At 49.5% G+C, this 27,052-nt stretch overlaps 1 protein-coding gene across 1 annotated transcript in view; it reads left to right on the top strand.

The window, feature by feature from the left end:
- Positions 1 to 27,052, top strand: part of SH3PXD2B (SH3 and PX domains 2B) — a gene marked incomplete at its 5' end in the record, with an annotated part of 56,653 nt that overhangs the window by 22,406 nt on the left and 7,195 nt on the right. The window contains 5 exons of the mRNA XM_010012350.1: positions 7,561 to 7,637; positions 10,602 to 10,693; positions 19,058 to 19,083; positions 25,298 to 25,432; positions 26,940 to 27,044. Of these exons, the coding sequence (XP_010010652.1) occupies positions 7,561 to 7,637; positions 10,602 to 10,693; positions 19,058 to 19,083; positions 25,298 to 25,432; positions 26,940 to 27,044 (435 nt within the window). The remainder of the gene's footprint in view (positions 1 to 7,560; positions 7,638 to 10,601; positions 10,694 to 19,057; positions 19,084 to 25,297; positions 25,433 to 26,939; positions 27,045 to 27,052) is intronic.

Here is a 27,052-nt window from a genome sequence, read left to right as displayed (position 1 = left end):
AGTGGACTCTTGGCTGTTTGTGCTGGCTTTGAGCTGGCAGGCACAGCCTGTGCAGCTCTGTGTGGTGCTGCGGATGGCCCCTCGGAACAGCTCTGGTGGCACCCAGCCCATCCTTGGCATCCAGTGTGGTCCCTGGAGTGGAGTCAGGAGGAGCTGATGAGAGAAGAGAGACCTGTCATTGCCTGGCCCTGGGGATGTGGTGCTGGGCAGCTCCATCCTTGCCTGCAGGAGTCCACACTAAGGGTTACATACTTTTTTGGCTGGGACATGATGGTATGGAGACCCCAGGAAAGAATGAACTAAGAAAACAAATGAGCTCAGTTGGGCCTGCTGTGTAAGGGCTGTGCCAGATCTTTCAGGAAACAGCTTTTATAAGGAGAGTGGAGCCTTCCAAACATCGTACAGCCTGAGTGGCCTGGAGCAGATCCTGGCCAGCCTGCTTCACTGGAAACGTGAGCCTCAGCAAGGAGGGGTTGCCTGAGGCTGAGCTAACTTTGGCTGTAAAATTGCTTTTTAGGAAGCTTTAGCTACAGATAATAGCGAACTCCCAAGAAGGGAGGAGGAGAAATGGGGTTTGGTGAGATCATCTTAAAAAGCAGAATTATGCCTCCTGTCTACTCCCTTCCCATCCTGCTAACCCGCTCAGCATGGGCATCAGTGCTACCCACAAACTTCAGGGCTTTTCTCCCACAACAACTCTGGGAATGCTCATAGCTCCCCACAAAGGCCCCGTGGAGGAGGTAGAGGACAACTCATCCATTTACTACCTATAGTACCTGACTTTCCCCCAGTCCCATTGTGTCTTCATCAGAACTGGAGATGGGGCAAGGGTCCTGATTACTATTTTCTGCTCTAGCAAGATGAGCATCTCTACTGTAGCACTGTTGGGTAGGTGGTCCTGGGCTAGCTTGCAGTATGGTTGCCTTTTCTGCAGGGTTTCGGCTAACCCTGCTGATGTGAAGACAGTATTACCCCAGGCGTGCTGGAGCAGTTGCTCTGCTTCTGACCCTTGAGCTGTCTTTACGCAAACTACCTTACATTTTTCTCCATTTCGTAGAAACAATGGCCTTGAGAACATTTTACTCCAGCAGGATCTCCGACCATGAGAGCCTAAGGGGCTGTCTTGATAGGGGCACTGTTTAGTTCAGCTTCATTTCACAGATGTCTGGAACTCCATGAATGTGCTATACCCAGGACAGCCCCAGAGGCACTTTCCTGGTTCCTCTCCTTTTTGCCAGGATACGCTCACAGCACAGGACTTTGCCAAACAGATGCTAAATGCAGGGCTCCTGCAAACACTGTCTCCCATGCCTGCTTCCCTATCCTAGGAATAGCCCACGTAGCTGGCTGCTCCATGGGCTGGGATTAATTATATGTACATTTGGGGCTGCCTTATTTTGAAGTGAGTTTGGAACCCGTGCCAGGGAAAATCTGGATGTGATTTGAAAGGTGCAGAGAAGTGAATTCTTTCCGAGGCCGTGGGGTGGGGGGAGTCTGTCAGGGTAAAGCAAGAGGCACAGCTGGTTTTCCACTCGAAATATCTGGCTTGGTTTGTGGCTGTGATCGGCAGCGTGATGTGTTTCAGGTTCTCTGCCCCTCCAGATTGCAGGAGATCCAGTAACAGCCGTTGGCACAAGAGGAGCCTCAACCAATTTGCTGGTTGAAATCACACTGCCTCGGTGGTTTATTTCTGCTCCTTGCTCCCCAGTATAACTTCAGCTCAGTCTGGAGCATTCCCAAAGGAAGGAGTGATTTGCAGAGCCCTCTGTCCCTATCTGTTTGTTTGGAGAGATTAACCCCTCTTATGGCCTGTCTGCTCAATCTCACACTGCTGGAGACCTAAATCATTATCAGCCCTTTCCCCAAGTTCTCTCCTGACACTTTTCAGCCCTTGACAAATGGCTGAGGCAGTGGGGGCCAAGCTGCAGCTCTTTGCAGACCCCCTTCCCCTGGAGCTACTGCAGCACCCTTTGCTCTTGGGCAATCAGATAAAGCAAAGCAGCCTTGATTGACCACAAAGGGGATCATTCCAGTCCTGGGAGAGCAGAGCCTGCCTGCCACCAGAGCGGCTTTCATGGGCAGACAGACCATCTTCACTGGAGCTTCTCTGGCTGGTGCTGGCCCTGCTCCATGAGGGATGGAGCTCACGCCTCCAGGGACATGAGCTCCATCCTCCTCCTGCCCAGCTGGGTGTGAGGCAGTACACTGATGTCATTTCTGCTCTTGAAGCTCTGAGCCCACTGATGTGCAGCTTAAATACAGAAGGACAACCTGTGCTCCTGCTGTTGCATAAGAAGTAAAAGCCAGCAGATTGTCCCCCTGTGTCCTGGATAGACTGTGTCAATGAAAGCAGTGTCTCAGTGGGGTTTGGTGGGGGAAAGACATGAAGGAGTTGTGGCGAAGGAAGGCTTTAAGTTGGGATTTGAAGGAAACCATGCCATGGCATGGCAGTGTTTAGAGGAAAACTATCCCTTAGGGTAAGGCACGGCAGGGGATGGTTGGGACAACAACTATTGTGGGACAGTGCTGGCTGGGCTGAGGTTCACAGGGACACACTGGGTGGATTTGCTGCCTATTCATCATGTTGGATGAACTCTGATATGTGGTGGGCCTCTGGCCACAGTGGATGGAAATAAGTAACAGTGGTGGAGGGAGAGGAATGTACTCACGGATAAAGGAAAGAAAGGAGGAGTGGAGCTGCGTTGCTGGGAGATAGAGCTTTGTAACTGGGGAGCTTCATGTCCCAGGAGGTTGTGAGCTCTATCCGCTGACTGATGGAGGCTTGAAACAGCATCAAGGTGCTCTGCTGTGGTTTTCCTGGTTTCCCTCCCAGCAGGGTGAAGAACAGTGACAAATCCCTTCTATCAGCCTAGAGCTCAGGGTAAGGAAGAAGAGGAAGCAGAAGCACTGGGACAACTTGAGTGCCAGAGCTGAGCAGATGGTGCCAGGCAGGTCAAAAGGGATGGAAAGGGTCACACAGGGGAAGGGAAAAGCAGGCACTTGTGTTTTCTTTCCAGATTGCTTCCAAGGTCTCCCATCTGCCGGGATGGGGAGACGGGATGCTTGCTGCTGACTCAGAAGTCCTTCAGATGTGGTCAGACATTGGCTTTGTGGTAGGTTGGGATCTTCTTGTTAGGTTTACCCCCTCCCCAGTTCTTCCCCCTCTGAGAACCAGTGGGTGTCCCTAGTGCTGCAGCGCCTGTACTGGTATTTGCTTGGCTGTAAAAGCAAACCAGGGGCAACAAGGAGATAAAACAAGTAAACAAATGCTCGAGTTAGCAAGGGAAGATGGAGATGTTGCTTCTGCTGCTCTGTTACTCTTGAATTAGTCTTTTTTTTGCATAGGTAAGAGCCTCAATTGCTTGGAAGCAGTCTCTGAAGAGCACATCAGGCTTTGGCTGTGGCATCAGCTCAGTGTAGGGGCTGGGGGGCCTGGGGAAGAGCAGCAGGACAACGATTGACATCACTTGCCCTTGGTGAATCCTCCACTAAGGGCTGCCACTCATGCTCTGCCTCTTTCCTGGATAGTTCATGGGCACTGGCGATAGCTGGGGTCTTCTGGACAGCCCTGTGGCACAGCTATCTTCATTTGCTTTGACTTTTAAGGAGTTGTATATATTTCAGCTCTCTGCCTTTTGGGTTTATTCCCTCTATCTTTAAAGGATGGATTGTGTTGGTCAGATTTCTCCAGTCAAAATGCTGATGGAGAATAATAATGCTGCTGGGTTACCCTTAAAGGGCAGATGCATATAAAACACCTAATTTCTGCTGGGAAATGGAGTAAAAATGTACAGCACACGCAATGCTTCAGTGCATCTACAGTTATATTAACATAATATATAATAAATATACGCACTGAAATAAGTGTTGTATATTCTACTGAAGAAAGAACACTTCCTAAATTGTAACTTGTACACTGAGTGTCTTCAGAGCCATTATGCTCCTTTTTCCCTGTAGGTATTAACAGGTTTTCAAGATGCAGAAAAAGCAGACAGCATGTCTTGGTGTCTGGGTACTTCTTACACAGGGAGACGTGCCAGGGCAGCCATTCTGTAGCAGTGCCTTATCTCTGTCTTCTGTTTCCAAAATCAACTTACTTGACACATTCCCAGGTGATAAATGTTCAGTCTCATAGCTTTGTGTGTACAAAGGACAGTGTATTTTACCACGCTTCCTTGTGCCGTGACTTTCTTGTGCTAGCCTGGAGGGAGACTCAGTGCTGTGATTGCTCATGGGTAACATTAGGTATGTAGATAACAAAATCTAATCATTTCTGAATGCTTGAGTTGTGGCAAGAGTGTGAAGCTAGTGAAGTGGAGCCTGAAGCAGCACTGGCCCTACCTGCTGATGGAAAACCCCACTAATAGCCAGATGTGCAGAACTGTCTTCCTTCACACATTTTCCTCTTGGTATTCCTCATGCTGCTGTTGAAGCTGAGGGTAGGAGCACTGCTATGAGGCTGTTAGGAGTCAAGTAAGTCTTTCCTGAGGGTGTTCTTAAAGGAAAAATAGTGCTGGTAGTTATTTTACTCATAATGGAGCAAATCTTGCACAAACATCCAGGAGTTAAGGATCCGAACTGCATCAAGGCTGTTCTTGCTCTTGCTTGATACTACAAAGGCAACTGAGATTGCTCCCCATTTGCGGTCACTTTGCATCTCTCATGCTGCAGGTTTACTGAGTGAACAGTTCAGCTAACTGGGAAAACTTACCTTGGAAAATCAAATCGCAGAGACCTTCCCCTCTTTTCTGCTGGAGGAGGTAATCCTGATCTTTCTCCTCCCTTTCGTCATGAACCATAGAATACTAGACCTCAATCTGGTCCAATCTTGACTGAGTATTTGCTGTGGGCAGGAGGAAGAGAGTTCTCCTGGACAATTAGCAGGGCTGCCAGTTGTTACAAGCTCCTGGAGGCAGCAAAAAAGTGTAAAGCAGAGAGCACTGAGAACAAGGTGTGGGTGATGAGCACCGTTGCCTTCTCTGTGTTCCCTGGAGCTACAGCAGTGAGGGGTGCAGATATGGGATGAATAATGATGTCATGCATTTCTCTTGCATTATATGGTCTTTGGCCATGTGAAAAGCTCCAGTGGACAGCACATATTTGCAGATATGGTCTAAGGAAAACGTGCCCAGAAAAATACTGCATCTCATTGACCAGCAAGTTGCTCACCTTTCCCTTCCAGGAGGGAAGTGTTTTCCTGCGCTCTCTTGCCTTTCCAGTCAAAGATTTATATAGTGTATTTAGCAGCACTGAAGGGTCTGCAATTATGTTAATTAGGCATTTTGATTAAAGAACAGCTTTTTGTTAGAAAATAAACTTCCTTATTGAAAAATACGAGGTGTAGAGCAAATCAAGAGAAGAGCTGGATTTCCTGCTGGTTCATATGTTCTGTGCCCGGGCTGATGTAAGATCACTTCAGTTGTTGTGATGTATTTATTCCCCAAAACTATATTCTTTTTATTGTTATTCACTAGCATCTGTTTGTTAAACATTTAAATATTCCCACACCCAGAGCTTATTATTTCAGACATTTATAATGTACCCACCCATTAGTGATTTCATTTTGGCAGACATAAAAGCAAAACAGCTATTCCTTAAACAATTGCCAATGAAACTATTGTGATCCATTCATCTTTTTAAAAACCATCATTCAAATAGAAATGTAGGCATTAAATACACCACAATTGCTGATGAGAAGGGAGAACCACTGATCATTTGCTTGTCTGATAGAAAATAACTGGTATAGGCAAGGAAAGGAGCGCCGACCTGCTTGTTGCTCCCAGGCTTTCCAGACAACTTCTGTGTTCCCAGACTACTCGCCCTCAAAATCTAAAAGACAGATTGAATAGAGGGGTATTTTCTTTTCACTGTATCATAAAGACTGCCAGACTTGGCTCTGGCAGGCTGCGAGAAGGAATGCATTTCAGAGCAGAGCATTTCCCACCATGAATGTCTCAGGCCCTCGCTGTCAACAGGACATAAATGAGAAGCAATCCTTCTGGTATGAGCTGGTCTGACCCTATGCATTTCACTGGAGGGCAAGCACAGAGCTAGTACTGAGTATGATTGCTGTGTGCTCCCTTAGACAGTCCAGTTTCAAAGGCATTCTGCATTAGCTGAGCCTAGCAGGAGATTTGGCTCCTCCATAAGGTTGATTCATGCTCCTTGCAAGCTGAAGTTGGGTTGGCTTAGTTCATCTCTGCTCAAAAAATGTATTGGCAGGCTGCACGAGTCATGCGTGTTCCGGATGCTGGACAAGTCAGGGAGAAGCAGGGGGGTGACCCAGCCCTGGTTTTAAAGTTGTGATAAGTGTGCAGCCATTTTACCACATCCTGTTCTTGGGTAGCTTGGTAGCATCCAGCCTCTGGTTCCAGCAGTGCCACGGCTCCTACAGTGGCTTGCTGGAGGGCTGAAACTAGCCATGGTGCAGCCAAGGGCTTTGTGACTCTCCAGAGTGCTTTTCTCTGTTCTCATGTGGCTTGCAGAGAGGGTGTGTTGGTATTTGGTTGTGAGGGGAGTTTGGTTTCTGGCTTGCCTCGTGGTGACCCGTGTGATAAGTGAAGGGATTGCATGAGCAACCGCATCAGTTGCTCTCCGCTGGGTTTGGTGGTGGAATTGGAAACCCAAGTAGGGACAAAAAGAGATGAGAATTTCCCGTGGTATGGGAGATGTCAGGAGGAGCTGTGGGAATTTCATCACTACTCAACCCACCCCCAGACCCACAATTTTCCAGGTGGTTGTATTGCAAAAGCAGTGCCAGTTCCTGGTGCTTTGGGAAGCTGGTCTGAAATCCTACCAGATACTAGTCCTTTTGATCACCATGTATCTGTTTCACTGTCTGCTAATGGCTTTTGTCTCATTAAATGCCAGAGAAGCTGTTCTTTGTGAAAGCAGCTTGAAGCATTTAGGACTCATTAGACTTCAAAGGAAAGAGGCCTGTACCACAAGCCAGAGGGGAGGAAATAGAGTGGGCAAGAGGATCCCATTAATGGAGAACAAAAATAAACCCCAGACAGGAAGGAAAATCCTATAGGTCTGGCTCAGAGCTGCATTCCCAATGCTGACTTCGAGGACCACTTTGACACAGGAGTTTCACAGACAGGAACCCTCTGCCTTGGCTTCTCCCTGCACTAGACCCACATGCCCTGCAACAAGGGTCTCATCAGCAGTCACAGGGGTATCTGCTTCTCTGGCAAGCGCTGGCATTTGCCACTGGACTTGCACACCCAGGGCTTGCATGCCAGCAGACTGCAAGATATCAGGCAAGTGCTTGGATAGGGCCTGCTCCTCCATCATTGCTACATTGGTGAGAGAAGATGGGGATGCAGTTTGCTGGTTATTGTTTCCTCTTCTCTCTCCTTGAGCATGCTTGCTGCTTTAAATGTGCTTTATTGTGATAAGGTATTTAATCTATGGAGGGAATGTTGGGTTTTTTTTTCAGGTACTGTGCTTTTGGCAAGGAGAGGATGCACAGGCAATAGGTCCTGAGGGTGATTCAAAAGAGAGTGCTCCTGGGCGTTGTGCTGACCTGCTCATCTCTCTCTATCTCTCCTGTTTCAGGGAAGATCCTCTTCCGCCGGAGCCACATCCGTGATGTTGCAGTCAAGCGCCTGATACCCATCGATGAGTACTGCAAGGTAAGGGGAGGTTTATAGCATCAGCCAACAACAAAGCCACCTTGATCAGGCTTGATCCTGATTGACTGATAGTATATAATGGTGTGCCAGTGCTGGGAGGACAGGCAGTGTGGGCTTTGTGTGGTGGGAGAGACTGTGGGTTTTGGGACTCAGCCAGACCAATGGAAGGGATGGCATGGCTGGAATAACAAGTACAAGGATAAAGGTGAGTTAGTAAATGCATCTTGACAGTGCTGCAGTGACGCTGCGTGTGAAAAACACTGCAGTTGAGGATAGCAGATGAGAGCAGAGTGATGGAGGTGTAGGGCAAGATGTGCTTGGATCTGTGTGCTCCATACAGCATAGGGGAAGCTGATGGTGCAAGTAACCGCTTGGCTCCAGCCAGGCATGATCAGCCCCATGTCTTCTGAATCACTGAAATGTACCAGCTACACACCGATGCACACAACTGTAAATTTAATTTTGGGAAGAAGTCCCTAAGTGATAAGAAACTGCAGCTGTCTCTTTCAGAATGATTCCATTAACGGTATAAAATATAATGAATCCATTTGACTTAACAACTGAATGTAGTGGCTGATGTTACATGACCCATTTAGGGAGCCTCTCTCTCCTCCCATTAATGCATTACCAAGTAATGACATGCACACTGTGCCTGGCCTTCCAGTTGCTGCTACTTAACCGTAAAGCTGCTGAGCTGAAGGTGGTTATGGGACCAATGGCTGCAGAGATGTGGAATGAGCAAGGAGTCAGCAGGAGCAGAGAGATGTCCCTGCAGGACACATTGGGCTACAGATTGCAGCCACAGGGTCCTGGGCACGCTCTTACTGCCGTATTTATCACTGGAGATGGATGTGTGTAGCTTGGAGGGTGGTGGTATAGAACAGAAATACAAAATGTCTCCTCCAGCTTGGCCTGCTGAGGGTTGAGAACAAGTTCCCACAGAAAATTGTGTAAGAAGATGGGTGAGATGTGGGGTGGAAGTAGGCAAGAGGAGCGACGCAGGGAACCACTGCTTTCACGAGACAGTGCTCTTGCTGCTGAAGGGCTCTGTTCCAGGTCCCACTGAACTGAAAAATGTGGCAATTTAAGGAAAGGTGCAAGAAAAGTGCCAAAAGAATCAGACCAACTGGTAAGAGCAACTAGCGTCAAATGAGACTTCAAACAACCATAGCAATGACAAGAGGGAGCAGAGGTCGGAAAGTTCTTCCCATTTCTCCAGTTTATTCTCTTTGTGTTCTACATCAGTTAGCTTTCCCCTAGTGTGGAAACTGTCTTCCTCCTGTCTTAAGGATTTTGAGAAAGCGACAGTTGATGAAAGAGTTGTGATGTTGTGATGCTCTACCCCAACAAGACTGAGTGGACCACTAAAGAAAGTGCTACTGAAGAATAAACCTTCTTACTCCATAGAAAATGGATTTCAGTGCAATAAGGCTTGCCTGTCTTTGGTAAATGACCTTTATCCTCAGGCTCACAGGCAACAGGGTGGGTAAGGTGATGTGCTGTGACTCCAACACCATGGGCTGAAGTTGTATTATGAAGGCCCTCCACAGTTCACATCTTCGGGTAGCAGAGCCAGAAATGGGACAGATGTCACGCTAGTTGTGTAGATCGTGGGGTGCCTGGAACTGGGCAATTGTACCCACAGGGGAATGGCATCCATGCAAAACCTGGTCTTTGGATAGTCCTTCCCTGGCTCCAGAAGCCATGGAGTGAGTAGGTTTTTCTCTCCTGCCTCTCACATGATCTTGATTGCAGCTGGCCTGTGATTAGTGGTCTGACTGTCTGCTATGCTGGCAATGAATATGATTGTGTGCTGAATGGCTGGAAGGGCTTTTGGGGACCAGCAATTAGGTCAACATGGAGCCACATCTGATCTGTGTGGTAACCCTGGGTCTTTGCAGATGTGGCTTTGTCTCTGATACAGAATGAGTGGTGGTTCAGTTTGCCCACACCCGTGTCACAAGACTGCTCTGACAGCAAATGGACGGGAGGGGGAATTATACAGAACAGTGGTTAAACGTCTGCTCCAGGCCAGGCTGCAGCGCTGCTCCCGGAACTCAGATTGGCCTTTTTTCAGTTACATGGAGTTTCTTTTACTTTTTGCAGCCACCACCATCTGTGATTCTGCTCCCTCCCATAAGCAGAGAACAGCGCAGGGATCTCTGTCAGGCAGCTGCCCATTTTGCTTTCCCTGCCCACCCCTCACTGGCCCAAGGCAAATATTGCTGTCCCAGACCTGCCCCCAGCTCCCAGACACACACACTCTCACCCTGCAAGTCCCACCACTGACGCCTGTCTTTTTGCCATGGGCTTCCTTGAAAGGAAAGGAGAAAAGCAAAGGCGGCTTATAGCTCCTGCCATTCAACAGCATGCTTAGCAGCCTTCCAGCACTTGTCATGACAAGCTGGTATCTGCACTTTTACCTCCTGTTACTTCTCTCCCTGCCTGTTCCTGAGCTGCCATCGCCCAGTGGAACATTTTTGGGTTGTGCTGGTCAGGGCTGATGTCACTGAGAGTCTGCCATGTGTAAACTGCCCAGCCTTTCCCGAGGTTGATGGCTCCATGCCCACAGCACAGCTGGGAAACAGCCCGGTGAAGGCTGGGAGGCTGGATGCCGGGATGGATGTGCCCGTGGGTCTTACCTTGTGAGGGCACATGCACCCAAAAGCATGGAGCTGGGCTAAGCAGGGCCTGGGCAATCTCTGCTTATTCTCCTTTGGTCTTCAGTTACAGCAGGGGTGGTGTGGTGGGTGTAACTTGGGGCTGTTTGGGTCTTGCTCCACTCTGGTGTGTGTATGCTGTAGCTCTCCCCAGCATGGCTCCACACTCCTGTGTGCTGGGAGCCACATGGGTGCTGAGCTTGGTGCCATGACCCAGTCCCGTGCACTCTGAGGGTCTGTCCTCACTCAGCTCCTTGCACAGTATTGGTGCTTCCCATCACTGGCATATCTGTTTTGTCCACAGGCTCTGATCCAGCTGCCTCCCTACATCTCCCAGTGCGAGGAGGTTCTCCAGTTCTTTGAGACACGACCCGATGACTTGACACCCCCGAAAGAGTAAGTTGGTTGGGTGGCTGCCACCACCAGGGTGGTGATGAAACACAAACTGCCTTGAACTTGCTGGTATCCATAAGACTCTCACGTTCATCAGCAGTTCCCTCCATGAGTCACAGGTCTGGGATTTGGAGACTTTCTTGGAGAGGGAATGGGGCTGTGCAGCTCAAGGTGGATGCCTCTGTCTATTCAGCCAACTCCTGGCATAGCCTTCTCCGGTGGGGAAATGGAAACAATTCTCTGGGACCCTCTGAAGAGTCGGTCTCCTCCTGTGCCACTTTCTATTTGTAAAGCCTGTTTCGGAAACATGGTCAGTCTGAAAAGCCTCATTTCACAGGGCTACTATTGACCTCTGCTTCCCTTAACCATGTCCATGAGCCCCATCCATAACAACACTCCGGAGGCTTTCCATGCAAAGCAAGGAAGATTAGCAAGGAAGATTTGCAAGGAATCTCGCATGCCTTACGCAACTCTGTGTGGTTATAAGTCTTGTGACTATGAGCTACTTTGGCCAGGAGCCACCCATCTCTTACTAATCACAAGCAGCATAAATCTGATCAGCTGCCTCCATCTCCTGCTATGTGCTCTCTCTTTTTATGCTGCATGTGACATGATGCGCAGCTCTACCAAAGGTTGAGCAATGGAGGAGTCTTGATTAATTGTGAGAGGAAAGGCAGTAAATTGGTTTGACATCATTCTGTATTGGAAGGGTGTGGAGGTAGATAAAGGGATTTTGTTTTTCTCCTCTGAGCAGCAACACTGAGCCTTTCTCCAGCTAAGTATTATGATTGTGTGGACTACATCTCCTCCCTGGGTTTTGATTTATTTTCTGTTCCCTCTCTCAATTCCCCCTTCCCCCATCCCTGCTTTTCCCCCTTTGGCTCCTGTTTCTATTTGCTTGGCCTGTCATCATTTCTGCTGCAGCTCCTGGTCACTTGATGAGATTGGTCTGAGGGCCCTGGAGCCCATTAACTGATCGCTTGCTGTTGGCTGGCGCTGTCATCTGTCCTGCCCAGCTATTGCTCACCACTTAACCTGCCACCCTGTCGGTCATCCTCTAGTGAAGGTGGCAGCTCCAGGACAAGGAAGAGACACAATGAAAAAATGAGCTTGCAAGGACATTGGGTGGGGGTTTGTCACAGTGTTAATGGCCCTTGGCACTGTCCTGGGATGTGGGGGGCTGCCTGTGTGTCAGTCTTTGAGCCCTGTGTGTTAGGAGGATGAGCTGCTTTGCAAAAGGAGTCAGCTATTGAACCTGCCTGTAGCTGAGGCACCTTCGTACATGGTGGGTTGAAAGGCAGCTTTGGTCTGGCATGCGCTTTCCTCACCTTTATTTTGTCTTGTAGACTGAGCCAGAAATCAGGTGGAATGGGGGCTGTGGCCAGAACAAGGAGCAGAATCAGATGTGGAGACCTTTGCATGCAGTGTCAGGCCCAGAGCGGTGCTGCTCTGGGCTCTGCTGTTTGAAGCTGTAGCTCCTGACTGTCTGACCAAGCAGTCATCAGTGCCATGTCCCTGGCTATCTGCCTGGTTTGGGTCTGTCAGACAAGGGCAGCGGAGGCACCAGCCCAAAGTCCAGTCCCAAGCATGTGCTTGTATTGTGGGGTCCACCTACGGGTACATCCCACAGTATCCTTTGGGACTGCTGAGCAGCTCCTGGGTGCAAAATTGCCCTCACTGCAAACTCGCTGTGAGTCTGTGAGTGTTTGACCAGTGCAGTTCTGGATGGTGAGTGGGTGATGCACCACTGGATCCAGTGGTGGTCATGTTCCCTCCTGTTGCCTGCTCCTCTCCAGGGAGGAGAAGCAAGCTCGCAGCACGTAGAATGACTTAGCAGGTGACTCCTGTCCATTTGCCTCCAGCAGGAAAATGCTATAGCATCTCAAGGACATCTCTGTTGTGTTTCCTATCCTGAATGCCAGAGGGGTATTTATTAGCTACAATTCAAAATGCTAATTAATAAAAGTCCTTGACTCTCTCCTCGGGGGAGATTGGTGGGAGCCTTTTCCTGAGCTCCAAGTGCTGGCGCACCGCCACCTTACCAATAATGAGATGAGAGCTGTGATAGACGGCTGGGCTGGATCCGACATGATGGCGTGTCTGGGGTTTGGCCGGATGTCATCATTCATCCAGCAGATAAATACTTTTCTCCGGGAATTTGAAAGGCAGCCAGGCCATGAGCAGAGTGAAAAAGAAAAGGCAGTGTTTTATGCTGGGTGGCTGAAAGGCGGGAATGAGGAAGCTCAGTGCCAAGCCTGGCTGCCGCTCTCATGGCACTGTGGCTGGGAGCTTTCGTGCTCCCCGTCCCTCACCTCAGCTTCCCTGGCTGACACCTCGGGTCACAGCACACCCATGGGAATGGCAGCTGGTGGCAGTGAACGGGACGTGCCTTTGGGTGCTGTTGGAGGCACCCTGGGTGCAGGTAGAGGGCCCATACAACTCACACCGCCCCAGGATGTCAAACCATGTTCAGGGGCCACAGCTGACTGCAGCTTGTGGAGCTCTGGTTTAACTGCAAAGGGTGAATTTAGTCCTCGGATCTGGCAGTGTTTGGGAATGGAAAGAGAAGGCTGGACAGCCCATGCATCTACCTTCAGGCCCCTGTGATGTCTGCATTCTCCAGCACTGGAGCTATTCCTGGGCTGAGCTAGGGCTCTCCTGCTTTCCTGCAGTGCAACTCCTTTCAGCATCCCTTTCCTGGTGCTGGGAGCGCCAACAAAACCAAATCACTTCAAACAGGAGAGCAGACTGAGGCTGTGATGCTTCCACTGGCAGTGATGATCAGTGACTTCTGTGACATGGATCTTTGTCCAGCAAGCTCTGAACTGGGATAACTCAACTACTTCCACCTTGGAGGGCTGCCCAGTGGTAGATTAAAGTGGGGCTGAAATCTAGAGGCATTGGCTAAATTTGGGAAGAGGTGACTCCACAGAGCAGCGGTGGGGGGCAGAAGGAAAAGAGAAATACTCTGGAAAGTTTGCATCTGTGGAGATGTGGGATTTTTCTCCCTGGCGTTGGATGAAAGCCCTATAAAAAAAGTAGTTTCAAAGAAGAGAAATCATCAAATTCCTCTTTCCCACATATCTCAGCAGGTCTGAGCAGCAGCAGGATGCTTGGCTGCTGAGGTAGGAAGTTGCTGTGTGCACCCCCCTTACCTCTCATCCACCCTTTTTCAATTTAAAGTCATTTTTAGCCACAGCAGAGTTTCTGGAATAAGGCAGGGGAAGTCTGAATGGCTGGGCACACAGCCACTGCTGAGTCAAGGCATTCAGCTGCTAACTGTCCTCGCCAGCTGAATTTCAGCTCTGCGACATGCGGGAGCCCAGGTTAACTCCACAGTGAAGCAAGATCCTAGGCTGTTACTTAATAGTTGTCCATGGTGTACAAGTGAGGCATGCTGGGGATGGAGCCCTCGTTGTGCTGCTCCGCGGAGGCTGCAGAGCTGCTCTCCTCTGGCACCCCTGGCCATGAGAAGCCTCTTTCATTAAAAGCATCTTTCATTGTTGTCTTTTTGGTAGCTGAGCATCCCGTCATTTATAAGACACTTAAAGTTGTACTTTTGAACCTTTTAGCTTATGAACCTGATTTTTTTTCCATTCCTGCCAGTGGGGGCACAGGCACCTGTAAAGCAAATTTACTATCTCTTAACTTCTTGAAGATGTCCTCGAGCACCGCTCCTCGCTTCATCTGGAGGCTGTGGATTCACAGTTTGAAAGCTTCAGGAGTTACTGATGTCTTTAAAAGGCATAATTTCTTCTTCTCTCAAACATCTTCATCCTTATGTGCTGGGTTTGTCTGAGTATAGGAGGTCCCCTTCAGAGGGAGGGCAGGGCTAAAAGGCTGGTGTGGGCTCCCTGGCTGCCCATAGCACACCAAGGCTTAGCACAGGATGGGGGTGGGCAGCAGTCCTGGCACCAGAACTCTCTGAAGGTTTGTTAAGGAGCCTTTATATATGTGTAGGTACCCTTGGAGTTCACATCCCCATCTTGCCTTCCTGCTATTTTTCCCAAACAGCCCTTGGCTAAAGGGAAAGGATTTGGGGGTATTTTAAGGGCAGTTCAGCTCTGCTGCTATGGATGTTTTCTTTGCTGGGGTGGAGGACCAAGTGCAGAGGAAGTAACCTCGCTCATCTCTGCCTTGTGCTAGGGGAAGCATCACTGGAGGGAGAAGGGGAACGGGCAGGACCGAGGTGAATCCTAGTTGCTGCTGGCAGCAAAGGGCTATTAGTGCTGTGTGGTGCCTGTGGAAGGTGTGCGATAAGGAGCTGGGACCTGACCAGATGAGGAAAGTATGCTGCTAATGAGGCTGAGCCTGCAGTGACTCCAGCAGCCTGTCCTTATTCTATTAATCCTAAATCCTGGTGATGTGCAGTTAGGTGGGGGTGGCACAGGCAGGCAGGGTAATGGATTGCTTCCCGCATGCAGGCTGACAGGGTCTCCAGGCAGGCATCAGCCACAGTAAATCATAGAACGAGAATTGGATTAAAATGAGACTCAGACCTGATGTGATCTGACTGTGCCAGCTTGTCTACTATAGGGGGTGACTGGAAGGTCCTGCTTAGGGCTGTAGTTTGGTCCAAAGTGCCAAAGGAGGATGCTAGACAGATGCATATTTCCATCATTAAAACAGCAGTTCTGCTCCTTTCCCTTGTTTCCATGAACTGGAAGTGCAGACTTGTAGCCAGTGTCTTCCAGCAGCAAGTCTCTTCCCTTCCTGCTTCCCTGTAGCTTTTTTTGTGCTTACCATTCCTTGTAGTTGAGCTGTGCCAGGAGCAAAAGTTTTCCTTATCACCCTTGTGTGTTTTTTGGGGAAAAATAGTGGCAAGAACGCCTAAGCCAGGTGACGGGATTTAATAGAAGAAGGGCAGGCTCAGCTCCCTGCTCCAAGATGGAGTGGCTGCCCCATCTAGGAAGCCATTCCAGGAGCTTTTGCTGGTAAACTAGATAGAGATCTCTGAGCTGATGGATGTTGGTTTGGATAAGGATGCTTGCTGACTTGTGGCTTTTGAGCCACGTCCTGCTATTCAGACAAATTACAGCTGGTATAATGAATTGTTTGTTTTGCAGCTCTCCTGGTGCCTACATGTGGATACACCAGGTTAGCAAAGTTTAAGCAGGCTAGATCTCAGCTCCAAAATAGTGGTCTCCACTTTCTGCTGAGCACTGTCTTTCCTAGATGACAGCAGACAGAAATATCAGGGGGGTTGATTCCACTCTGCAAAAATACACTTTGTGCCAGTGCAAGCCACTTGCATGGGCAGAGCAACTGATTTTCTGTGCTAACAGGGCAGCTTTCTGAGCCTGAACGTTCAGCTTGGCCGACTGTCCAGTGGTTAAGCACAGTAGCAGCACTGGCACTGCAGTGTGGGGGACAGGAGCTCTATTCAGTACGTGGTGGAGTATTTGCTAAACATCATTTCTCCCTAACAAGAGCTGTGTTATACCCCATTTCTTGGTCTCTTGCCTCCATAACCTTTGCTAACATCTCCAGGCTTGCTGTATACTTACAAAATGAACTACCTCCTGATAGCTATTTTGATGACATTACTGTAATACAGAAGGATGGTTTTTTACAGGAGCTAGATTTTTTTTTCCTGCAGGAGATGTTTTCTTGGAATGCTGTTTTCATATCCATTTCATTTTGCATGTTGATGGTGGCTCCAGTCTGGTTGGCTTTGCAGCGTTTGCCTCCCTCGTGTTGGTGCTCCACTGCCCCTCTCCTGCTCCATAAGCTGCTGTGGGGCAGCAGGAGTAGTGCTGAGGTCCCCAAGCTGCCAGGACACCTTCCTTCCATGAGTTCCACTGCAAGATGGGTTCTTCTGCATGGCAAACTCAGAACCACCTCCCTGCAGCACAAAGAGGTCTGCTGCCTAGCAGCCACCGTGAGTGCCTTAGGAAGGAGTTTAAAGTCAAGCAAGCTTGTAATACCTCTTCTTTAGACACTGTTGTAGCCTTTAGGGTTTTCCTGGTTTTATAAATAGCAGCCTTTAGTTAACTTCTCTTGCCTAAATTATGACCCTGTAAGTTCATGAAGACTGTCAGTGTCCACAGCATCCTGCAGTAAGGAGTTTAACAGCTTTCCTCCATATTACTGAAGAACAGTCGGTGTATCGTGCTTTGTGACTGTGCTGTGACTGCCTGGTTCATCTGCACAGCCCTTTGTAGGAATGAGAGCTAAATGAGTTTCACAGTAGAAGGCAGAGTGGCCTTTCCTTCTCCTTTTCTTTGGAGACACCAGTTTCCAAGCAGCTGTGCATGCGAGCTCTGCAGCATGCCTTTCTCTTGTCCATGGGGAATGGAGGAGGAGGAGATGCTGATGGAGGTTTATTGCTGTTTCCTGTCTTGTCTGAGCCTCTTGTCCCCTCTGAGGTGGTGGGCTGGGGCTTCTGGTCTTCAGACCTGCAGCTCTTTGTATTTGTGCCAGGAACAAGCCAGCAGCAAAGTGAAATTGCAGCTCCTTCCTTGCCCCCTCACTCAGACAGAGCAGCCAGGGAAAGGAAACGGGGATCAGTTACAGTAATAGGTTTAGCAGATGTCAGGGGAAAAACCAAGTTATTTCCATCAGTGCCCTACTATCAGCATGAGGGTGCCATGCCCACCACGATGCTCATCTGGCCTTGCTTCACCTCCCTGCCCTGCCACACTGCTGAGCTGGGCCAAGTTTAATTCAGCTTACTGCTAATCTCTGGTTTAGCTCTGCAGTGTGGTCTCTGTTTAGAAATGTCTTTGGGATGCTCTGTCCAGTAGCTTCCTCCAGTGTCTCAGCACCTGGGACCTGGTATTCATGTCTTTGTATAGACTGTGGTCTCTGGCCTTAAGAGATAGTCTCCAGTTTCTAGATAACAATGTCCCATTTGTTTATAGTCTATCTTTGTTGCATTTAATTTGATTTTATTGATAGCTCCATGGATCCAGTGTACCAGAGGCTTAAAGTGCAAAGGGAAGTGGGGACCAGGAGGCACTGCAAGCAGAATGCATTGCCAGGATGGGTGGGCAGGCTTTGACAGCAGCCGAGTCCCCACATCACCCCATTGCTCTGGGGGAATAAAATGTCTGCAGTAATTATGGTCTGAAAATGCAGATAAGCTTGAAGGAGAACAAAGCATAGCCCAGCTCTGGCTGGCTTTGTGGCTGAGCATGGACAGGTTTCTTTGGTTGGCTTGAAAACAAAAGGGAAGGGGGAAAAGATTGTTTTGCCAGTAGACTTGATAAGCAGATGAAGAGGCTCCTGGGGTCTACCTGGGCTGGTCCAGCTCCTTTCCAAGCAGCAGTCAGGCAGCTCAGAGTCTCAGGAGGGTCCCTTTACCGCCAGGTGAATGTTTTCCTCCTTGGAAGCTCCAGTGCCTGCTTTGTGCTTTTCACTGGAAGTAACAAGGATTGATGCATGTCTCCAGAATTTTTCATTTTGGCCGGATGGTCTTGATCTATCATGTGTGTGAGTCTGAAAAGCGGGAGAGCAGTCTCCTCTGTAAGTGAACAGGGGGCAGGTCACTGTCACCACACACTACAACAGCATTTCAAGGCCACAGTGGTGAATTATATGATAGTATTGAGAGCCCTTTTGTAGCAACATGGACCACTGTGGTCAGGCTGGGGACAGGGCTGGTGCACTTATTTGGGTTTCAGGCCATCTGGGTGTGTTGGTTTGTTCTCCATGATTTCTTGAGGCTTTTCTGGGCCCATATTTTCCTTGATTTGATGTTTGCTCTTTAATTGTGAAAAAACCCAAATTTCATTGTGCCTGAAGAGAGTCGTGCTTGTGCCTGGATTTGAGGCTGTTCAGCAACCATGTTTCTTGGCAACATTCAAATAAGAGAAGGGACCCACAACCTGTGGTTTCTAACCCATCTCATCAGTGGTGTGGCCAGTGATGGCCATAGCAAGAGGGCTTGGGCTGAAGCTGCCTCATTGCCTCCTCATAGCCACCAATAGCTCCTGTTTGCTGTGTCCTTAAGGTGCTTGTGCTGCACAGCCCTGGTGTTCATCCCTTCTACAACACTTGTCTACATCTTCTCCTGTTTTGGGTATACATGTTTGCTCCTTCCCCAGCTGCTTCTCACCCTTGTCCCTGAGACATGGAGGAACTTCAGTGTTTCCCTTTTTGTCTGTTTTCTGACTGGTGCCCATTTCTGGGGGAGCTGTGGTCTATGCTGGGAGCAGCTTTGGGGTTTGGACTTCCTCAGCTCCTGACTCTGCTGCCAGATAGTCCCAATCCACCTGCCTTCATGAAGTGATGTGGTGGGAGTTGTGGCTGTCAGACCAAGACCGAGGAGGCCAGGCGAGCTGTGCTTTCCTGGGTGGGTTTGTCACTTGGCTGACAACCCAACTGCCCCATCCCTCTGCTGATGCTCTTCCTTCTCTTTTTCAGGGAGCCCATTGGAAAGAAGAGGTCTGGTAAGCAATCCTTTCCCCTCTGCTGATTCCACCAACTCCTTGTTTCACCCATACCCATGGTCTGCAGGAGAAGGGCAAGAGCCCCATGGCAAGCCAAACCCCTGCTGTGCTCCCCTGTGGGGCTCCCCAGCACGATGTGCCTCCTCCATCCACCCAGGAGTTCACTGCAGGCTGCAAGTCCTGGTCCCATGTCCCCTGTGGTGCTCCCAAAGGTGGGATGGATGCCCGCAGCTCTCTGTGCTGCACTGGCCCCCCTGTTCACTCGTTAACCAAGTTGTTGCCACCATTGCTGCCACCCCAAGTTCGTTTCCCTCCCCAGCTCATGCCTTGTCTCCCGTCATTTTGTTCCTCCATCAGGGTTTATCCAGAGAACGGCCTCTTTCCTGCAGAGAGGTAGTAACAGCCGCTCGCTGCCCGGCCCTTGCTCTTGCTTTGCCTTTCACCAGCGGGACATCTGCTCGGGCTGGGTGGGCAAGTCCCTTGCAAGAAGCTGTCACGTCCCCTGTAGCTTTCTGTGGTGGCTGGTGGACACAGGGCAGTAGTGGAGAGGAGGTACAGCGGGCTGGGGCTGGCGCTTGGCTGTCGGAACAGCTCCACATGCAGGGGCTCTATCACAGGTCTGGGGTGAAGGGCTTGGTCTGCAGCCAGGAGGATGGGGATGTGAAATTTCCCGGGTCCAGAAGAGGGTCTGAGCTGCTCACGGTGGTCAGCGCGAGGTTAAAAGTCCTCTGATGCAGCAGTACATTCTGCTTCATGGTTGCACCAGCTGGGACCCTTTGGGTAGATGGTTGGGTCTGGGATGCTCTAAAAAGAACATCCCTGGAAGACCCCCTAGTTGGTGTGTTAGCAGTTATCTGTGCTTCCCAGAAGGAGGAGGAGAGAGGAGGAGGAAGAGCCTTCAGTCTGTGGATTAGGGAGGGCATCTTTCAGCTACCAGAGCTACAGAAGGTACAAAAGTAGCATAAGGATCTTTGGGAAGGAAGGCTTGTGAGGAGATTCTGCTGAAAAAGTTTGTGAAAAGGGTTTTGGCCAGAGAGTTGGCACTGCTGTAAGCCACTCTGAAGTGATGGGTAGCTTTGGAGGTACGGAGAAGCATCTTGCTGTGGGTGGGGGAAAAAACAGGCTGCATTTTTTTCCCTTCTCCTCCCTTTTGATAAAACAGAGGTAAAATAAAGATAAAATCTCCCTCATCTTAAAAACAAACTCTTGTGTGCTGGCTCAGTTGGTGTGTAAGGGAAGGGTGTTGTATTTCCCTATGAGATCAGTGTGTGTTTAGATCACTTTGAATCCTGTCCACTTACATTAGGCAAGAAAAAAGAAGGCCATTCTAGGGTTGAGAAGAAGAAGAAGAAAATTTCTGCTGCATAACTCAGTTCTTTGAGGGCAGAATTCAGTTTAAGGATGCTGTTTGTTAGAGAAGCAGGAGCTTTTTTCCTGCTTGTGTCCTGACTTTGTTCTGCCTTCCCACTGCAAGCTTATGGGCAACTTCGTTCTGCCATCCTCTTGGCATGGTGGGTTTGTAAGTGACACAGGGATGCTGCTGAGGTCAAAGAGAAAATGCTCTTTGGGTTGCTCTTTGCTTGTCACCATTAAGAGGGAGAAAACAGGGAGAGTTTTGGAAGTGTCCGAGCCAGAGCCTGCTTTGGCAGGGAAGGATGCGTTGTTTTGCTCCTGGCATCTGGCATATGTGCAGTAGCCATCAGGGAAGGATGTTTGCATGCAGTAGCATTTACAAAGGGCTGATGCCTCATGCCAGACATGCTCAGAGATTCCGCTCACTGTCTGGCATTTTCTGGCAGCAGAAACAGTGGGTTCTGCTGCTGTTAATCCCGATTCCACTTACACCTTGAGGAAGTTCATCAGTTTCTCAAGCCAGGCCTGCTTTAAGGTAGCAAATCTGCAGCTAGGCACGAAGAAACATCATTCATTATGGGTCTCCCTGAGGAAGGAGTATCCAACAGCTGCTAACAAATACAAATCACAAGTGTTTTCCAATAAGCAACCTCCCAATTGCTTATTTCTCCCAGCATTGCTACAGAGGCGTTCCACTGCTCCTCAAGAGAGTGCTGGAAAAACCTCCTGAGCTCCTGGCAGCAAGCCCTGTTTGAAATGGGATTTAAGCAAACACTGGGATGCGAAGTGGGTTAAAGCGCTGCCTGCCCTCAACCTCCTGTGGTGACCAAGAGACTCAAGTGACATTTGCTGTTGCAAGGAGGGCCTGGTGTAAGCAAGCACTGGAAATAAACTCTATTTCCTATGCTTAGCTTTTTTTACCAGTATTTGCAATCCCACGTGTCTCTGAGCCTTAGGCATGGGCCCAGGCTCCATACAGGCTGCAGCTTGAAGGGGGATGGATTATTCTCCAGTCTCTGGGATTCTGAGGACTGACTTGGCCACTGATTTAGGAACATCTAAAAGCAGTCATTCTATTAGTCCTCAAGACCATTTTGAGGAATTTCTATTCAGTCATGGGTTCGTTGCAGCTCTGACTTAGTGCAGGGGAACATGAAACTGTCTGCAGAGTTTGTATTTGGGAGGAGCTGCCCAATGAGGCTGGCAGAGAGCTCAAATATCCCCCTTCCAGCTTTATTTTCATGCTTTCTTATGTGGCCACATCCCTTTCACTGTGCCATGCAATGTGCCTGCAATGGCATAGAGACCCCAAACCACAGTACTCATTCTAATGAGAGACAGTGAAAACACAGCTCCTGCGTCCTACAGCAGCCATAGGGGGACTTTTCTAAAACTCCACTGGTGAATGATGTTTCCATGTGATTATTTTCCAGTTCTGGAAAAATCCCTGAAGAGATGAGAGGGCTTGCAAAGAGTACAGCACAGCACCTAGCGCCCACTTTGTGTGAGAGCAGGAAGAAGGTCACTTTTGCACAAACTCATGGGAGTGTCTGGGAGAGGGATCGTGAGGCACTGGGTCTGATTAGCACAGGCCAGAGGAGCAGGAGGGAGAAACTTTATCCCAAGAATTGTATTCTTGGAAGATGTGTAAGGCAAGGACTGGAGTGAACAGCTTCAAAACCAGATACCTCTGCCCCCTTATTTCAGTCCTGAGCTCTTTGTTTCCCTCTGGAGGCACTAGTGTCCAAGCCCCACAAGAAAGTCCTCACTTTTGCCACTGATGCTGCAAAGCCAGAGATTGGAAAGGCTGGAAACATCACAAGCAACTTCATATATATGATTTCCTACTGGTTTTGTCCATCTCAGCACTTTGGGTGAATGGCCAAGTTTCTTGTCAAACAAAACCTGCAAAGATTTACAGGCTGACCCATATGTGACATGTCTTGAGAGCAAGGTTACTCTCCTGAGCAGTCTTTGGGTTAGTAGCTGGGATGTGCACTGCCTGGCCCTGAGCTGTGGCTCTCCTGCATCCTCGGCAAGCATCAGCTGTGCAAGCCCAGTCCAAAGACCTCAGTGATTCAATGCACATCCCTTCTAAGGCCACGTCTGTGTCAGTCTCACAAATGAGGGGTGTTCAGGACGCACAGTCTGTGCTCCTGCCTACACCCGTCTGCAAAACTCACTCTCTTGTGGGCTCTAGACTGTATTAATGCTTCCTCTGCTCCCCAGCTGCAGAGCTTTAGTACTGTCTCTCATCCTAGATAGTAATGTTTACACCATTGCTATTTTTAAGAGACCCAAGTCTCTCATCCCATATATAGGATGTTTTGTTGTTTACTTGCGTGTGGTTTTTGTGGTTGAGGATGATTATGCCAGGTGAAGATGCTCCTGAAATTAACTCCTACGTCTTCCTCCAAGCTCAGATTACAATTTCTGTTGTTGGTTTAATAGGTACATTGGAGGATCCACAATTGCCTGCTGAAACTACAAATAGCCTCAGAGCAATGAGTGTAATTATAGCAAGGGATGCAGAAAGGAGAGTACTTCTCTCTTCCTGTAGCTGTTATTCTTCTCTCAGGGGTTGAATAGATCCTCTGATCACTTTAAGCACAAACCTTTAATTGAGCTAGTAGAACAGATAGTCCTAGCATCCACCATTCACTTTAGAGGGCTATTTTTAATTCTGTCTGGCACCCCACCTCTTGGTTTTGGTACAGAGGAAGCTTTCATTAGTGGTAACAGATCCTCTGCACTTGACCAGCTCACCTGGAGCTCTGCAGTGTGCTGTTTATAGCAGAATAACATGTACAATTTGCCTCCTCTTCCTTTAAATAAGACTGCCCTGAAGATACATTGTTCATTTAAATCTTTGTTGTGATCTTTCTTTCTCAGAACCGGTTTGAGAGCTTGTGGCCCTTGTGCACAGGGTAACTTCTGTTTGAGGCAGTGGAGCATCCTAGGATTGCTGAAGATGTGCTAGATCTTGTCTATTTCTACTCATACCCTTTTGGGATGAGTGTGCCACTGTAGGTTTCCTGTTGGGGAACTTACGCTCTGCAGTAAGTCTCCCCATGACAAAGATCAGGCTGAGTCCTCTCATGTGATGGGCGAGCCATTGGGGCCTCTTATGAAGTAGGTGCACTTGCCAATAGAAACTTGTTCCTGATAACGCAGTCTGAATTTCTTCACTGCAGTTCACCTAACTGTCCCAAGGGACCACCACTCTCTATGTAATTTCACACCCTTCAGAGACTGGGAGGTAATTGTCCTGTACATCTGCTGTGCCGTAGCAGCTCAGCCAGATGTGATTTCTGCCCCGAGCCAAAGCTTGAGGCTCTCTCCTCAGAGTACATGCACAGCCCCTGTACATTTAACTTAACACCCATGATCAGGTGTGAGTCTTTTGATCACTGGTGATATAATAATTAACACTGTCCTACTTCCAAAGCAGTTGGCAGGTATTAATTAATTCTTACTGCACCTGGGGAGAACAGGGAAATGTAGCAGTGTCCTCATCTGACAGATTGTGAAGCTGCAGGGCAAACTGTTAGGTTGGAGGCCAGAAGCCAGGGTTCGATGCGGAGAGGAGTCATGGACAAGAGTTTCTGACTTCTTTTTGCTTCTTGGAGGCTTTTGGAGGCAGATGGGGCAAGTGCTGGCCGTGTTCTGGGTAAGCAGAGCTGGTTTAGCAGGAGGCTGAGCCCAGGAGAACACTGAGCTTGATGGGGCTGAATAGGCTGGGCTTAGCACTGAGCACACTCAGAGCATGCTATGTGAGGTTGCAAAGCCCTGGGTCACTTCGTGGTCTCCCTGCACACCACAAGCCTTGGTGTACATACGGGAAAAGGGTGGCTTTGCTGGATGTATAGGGACAAACTTGGGGCCGTGTTTCTTAAGCGCTGACTGATGCGAGTGGAATCCTCTTTTGCGGTGCTGCCATAGCGAGCATCGCCAAGTGAAGGGCGTGCATCTGTATCCAGAGCGCGCTCCCAAATGAAGATGTGCTTGCAGAACACAAGCCAGCCTAGCCCTGCAGTGCCTCGCTGCTAGTCCCCTGCCGAGCAGGGGCTGGCTGGCGGTGCTCCGGGTGTCCCTGGCCTTAGCTCGCAGTGCCACCCGCAGCCTGCGCGGGCTCGGTGCAGCCCGGACCGCAGCATCTCTCTCTCCTCCGGGTATCGCGCTTTTCCTGGGTGAAGGAAAGCTTTGCTCGCGGTGTATCCTGCCAGTTTGTCCCTCTTTGGGGTGCTTTTTATTCTTTTCTGACATGAAATTGAGATCTCGGCAGGAGGAGCTGAGCAGAGTTAGTGGCACAAACGGAGAGAGCAAACCTTGCTCGTGAGCTGTGGGAAAGTGACTGAAATACCTAAGGATAATGATGACAGGGATGCTGCTCTGTCCTACAAACACCTCTCTGCCTGGGTGTCCAGGCTCTTTGGCCAGGTCCAGCAAAACTCGCTGCAGGTTGTGTGCATTGAGTTGGGGTCTGAGCTGGTCTGTGCATTGGGACAGCTGATGCCAATGCACAGGAGACATCCCTGAGCCCCCCTGGTCTCTGACAGCAGGGTCCAGGCTGCTGCGTGCATCTGCGGCGGTGGTGGGATTGCTTGGATGGCTCTGTCTGCAAGCAGGAAGGTGGGTAACAAGTGAAAGGTCTCACCTGGCTGTACCCATCTCACCTGGCTGCTGGTTTGGTCTCTGTCCTCCTCACTCTGCCCAAGTCTCTGGCTCACGTCTCACGCTGGGGTCCTCAGGGTGTCCTGGAGCTGCTTGCAGGCCAGCAAGTGCTCGGGAGCGGTGGTCTGTGCTCTTGGGAGCTGGTGCTGACCCTGGCACATGGATCGGTTCTTGTTCCCCTGTGCAGGAGCTGACTCTGCATCGGTCGACCCCTTGGTGCTGGAGCAGTATGTCGTGGTGGCGGACTACCAGAAGCAGGAGAGCTCCGAGATCAGCTTGTGTGTGGGCCAGTTGGTGGATATCATTGAGAAGAACGAATCAGGTACAGAGAGTTTGCCTTGGCGGAGGGGTTCGGGTCTACTGTGTCGCAGAGCAAGGGCAGGAATAGCAGTCCTGTATTGTCAGTGTTTTCCTGATAGGACCTTAAGCAAAACAACCTTCAGGCACCTCATAGGGATGTCCTTGGATGGTCGGCTGAGGTGGGATGTGGAGGCAGCTTCAGTTTGCAGGCTGTATGAGCATGGACAAGGCTTTGGGGCTGTTTCTAAAGGAAAGGTCTTATCCCTGTGCTGAACGCCAAGCGCCATCCATCTTTTATAGTCTCTGCTTTAAGCTTCTTCATGCTGAAAAACTTGGCCAATGGGTCCTGAGGACAAAAGCCATTCCTGGAGTTGGCAGGCTGGTTTTATTGACAGAGGGACATTCTCATAGTGCCCAATGAAAGGCCCCATTGTGCATTCACAATTCTTGCCTCTGTACACAATGAAGCACCCGGCTGCGAAGTGGGGCAGGCAGCCCTGCTATTCACTTGCTTCAGAACTTAAACTTGCTCTTAACCTCTGCAAAGGGCTTGGGTTGTGTCCTGGGCCCAGCTTCGGGAGTTTGTTGAAAAGGGGAATTTATTCCCTGAAGTGAACAGAAGTTGCTTAGAGGGGTTTAAAGATAAATTGTGAAAAGAACTAGGGAAAGCAGATCCCCAGCGCATTGGTCGCACCCACAGCTATGTTGGAGAATGAGGAAAATAAAGGTGACCCTGAAGCAAGTGAAGCCTATTAGCACAGCCAATTCAAAAGCTGTGGCAAATGATTTATTTATCCCTGTCAACCTGGCTTCCCTTCCGTGCAGATAGCTGCTGATTCTCTCCCCCTTTCCCCGACAATCTAGTTGTCTTTCTAAGTGACTCACTGGCGAGGTTCTGAGGATAACGCTCAGTCTTTATTCCCTCCCAACACCCCCCCCAAGACACAAATAGCTTGTGCTTTTAATAACTGAGGAGCACACATTTATTTTGATTGGACACCCAGGGTGGCCCAGAATTGCTTGTGGCTGCTATGGAGCTGGCTGGGTTTCCGCTGGGAGAGCTCATGTTTTAATCCCGCATTTGCTCTTAGCTTTTAAAATCTGCTGTTTCCACAAATGTAAAGAAGGCGAGAGCGCAGCAGGAGTCAGCTATTGATTTGCAGACAGGGGATTCATCTCTGCTAATTAGCCCTGGTTTGCTGACCCAGACAGAGGGGAAAACGAGCCACAAAGCAGGGGGAAAAAAGGGAGAGCAAACGTGGTGGCTGGAGCTGTTCAGTTCTCAGAGCCTCTCCCATTTCAAACTGGGAGGGAACCGTACATTTAGATGTCATTCAGCTGTGATTCTCCTGTGGTACTGTCTGTGCTCCCTTTAAGTTGGTGCTTGGCTCTGTTGCTTTTTGGTCACACAGCTTCCCATGTAGGCAGCAAGGAGGGGGCAAAGCCCCCAGGGCTGTGGTTTGGAAGGAGAAAGGGAGTTTTGGGCTGGTGGGAGCCCTTGGCTGAGCTGCCTGCTTTTTTCTTCTCAGGCTGGTGGTTTGTGAGCACGTTGGAGGAGCAAGGATGGGTACCAGCAACCTGCCTGGAGGCCCAGGATGGTGTCCAGGATGAGTTCTCCATGCAGTCTGATGAAGGTAAGAAG

This window comes from Nestor notabilis, unplaced genomic scaffold (assembly GCF_000696875.1).
Source record: "Nestor notabilis isolate BGI_N333 unplaced genomic scaffold, ASM69687v1 scaffold30713, whole genome shotgun sequence".
Classification (NCBI taxonomy): Eukaryota; Metazoa; Chordata; class Aves; order Psittaciformes; family Psittacidae; genus Nestor; species Nestor notabilis.
Note: the sequence above shows the minus strand (reverse complement) of the source record. Positions and strands in the feature narration are given on the sequence as shown.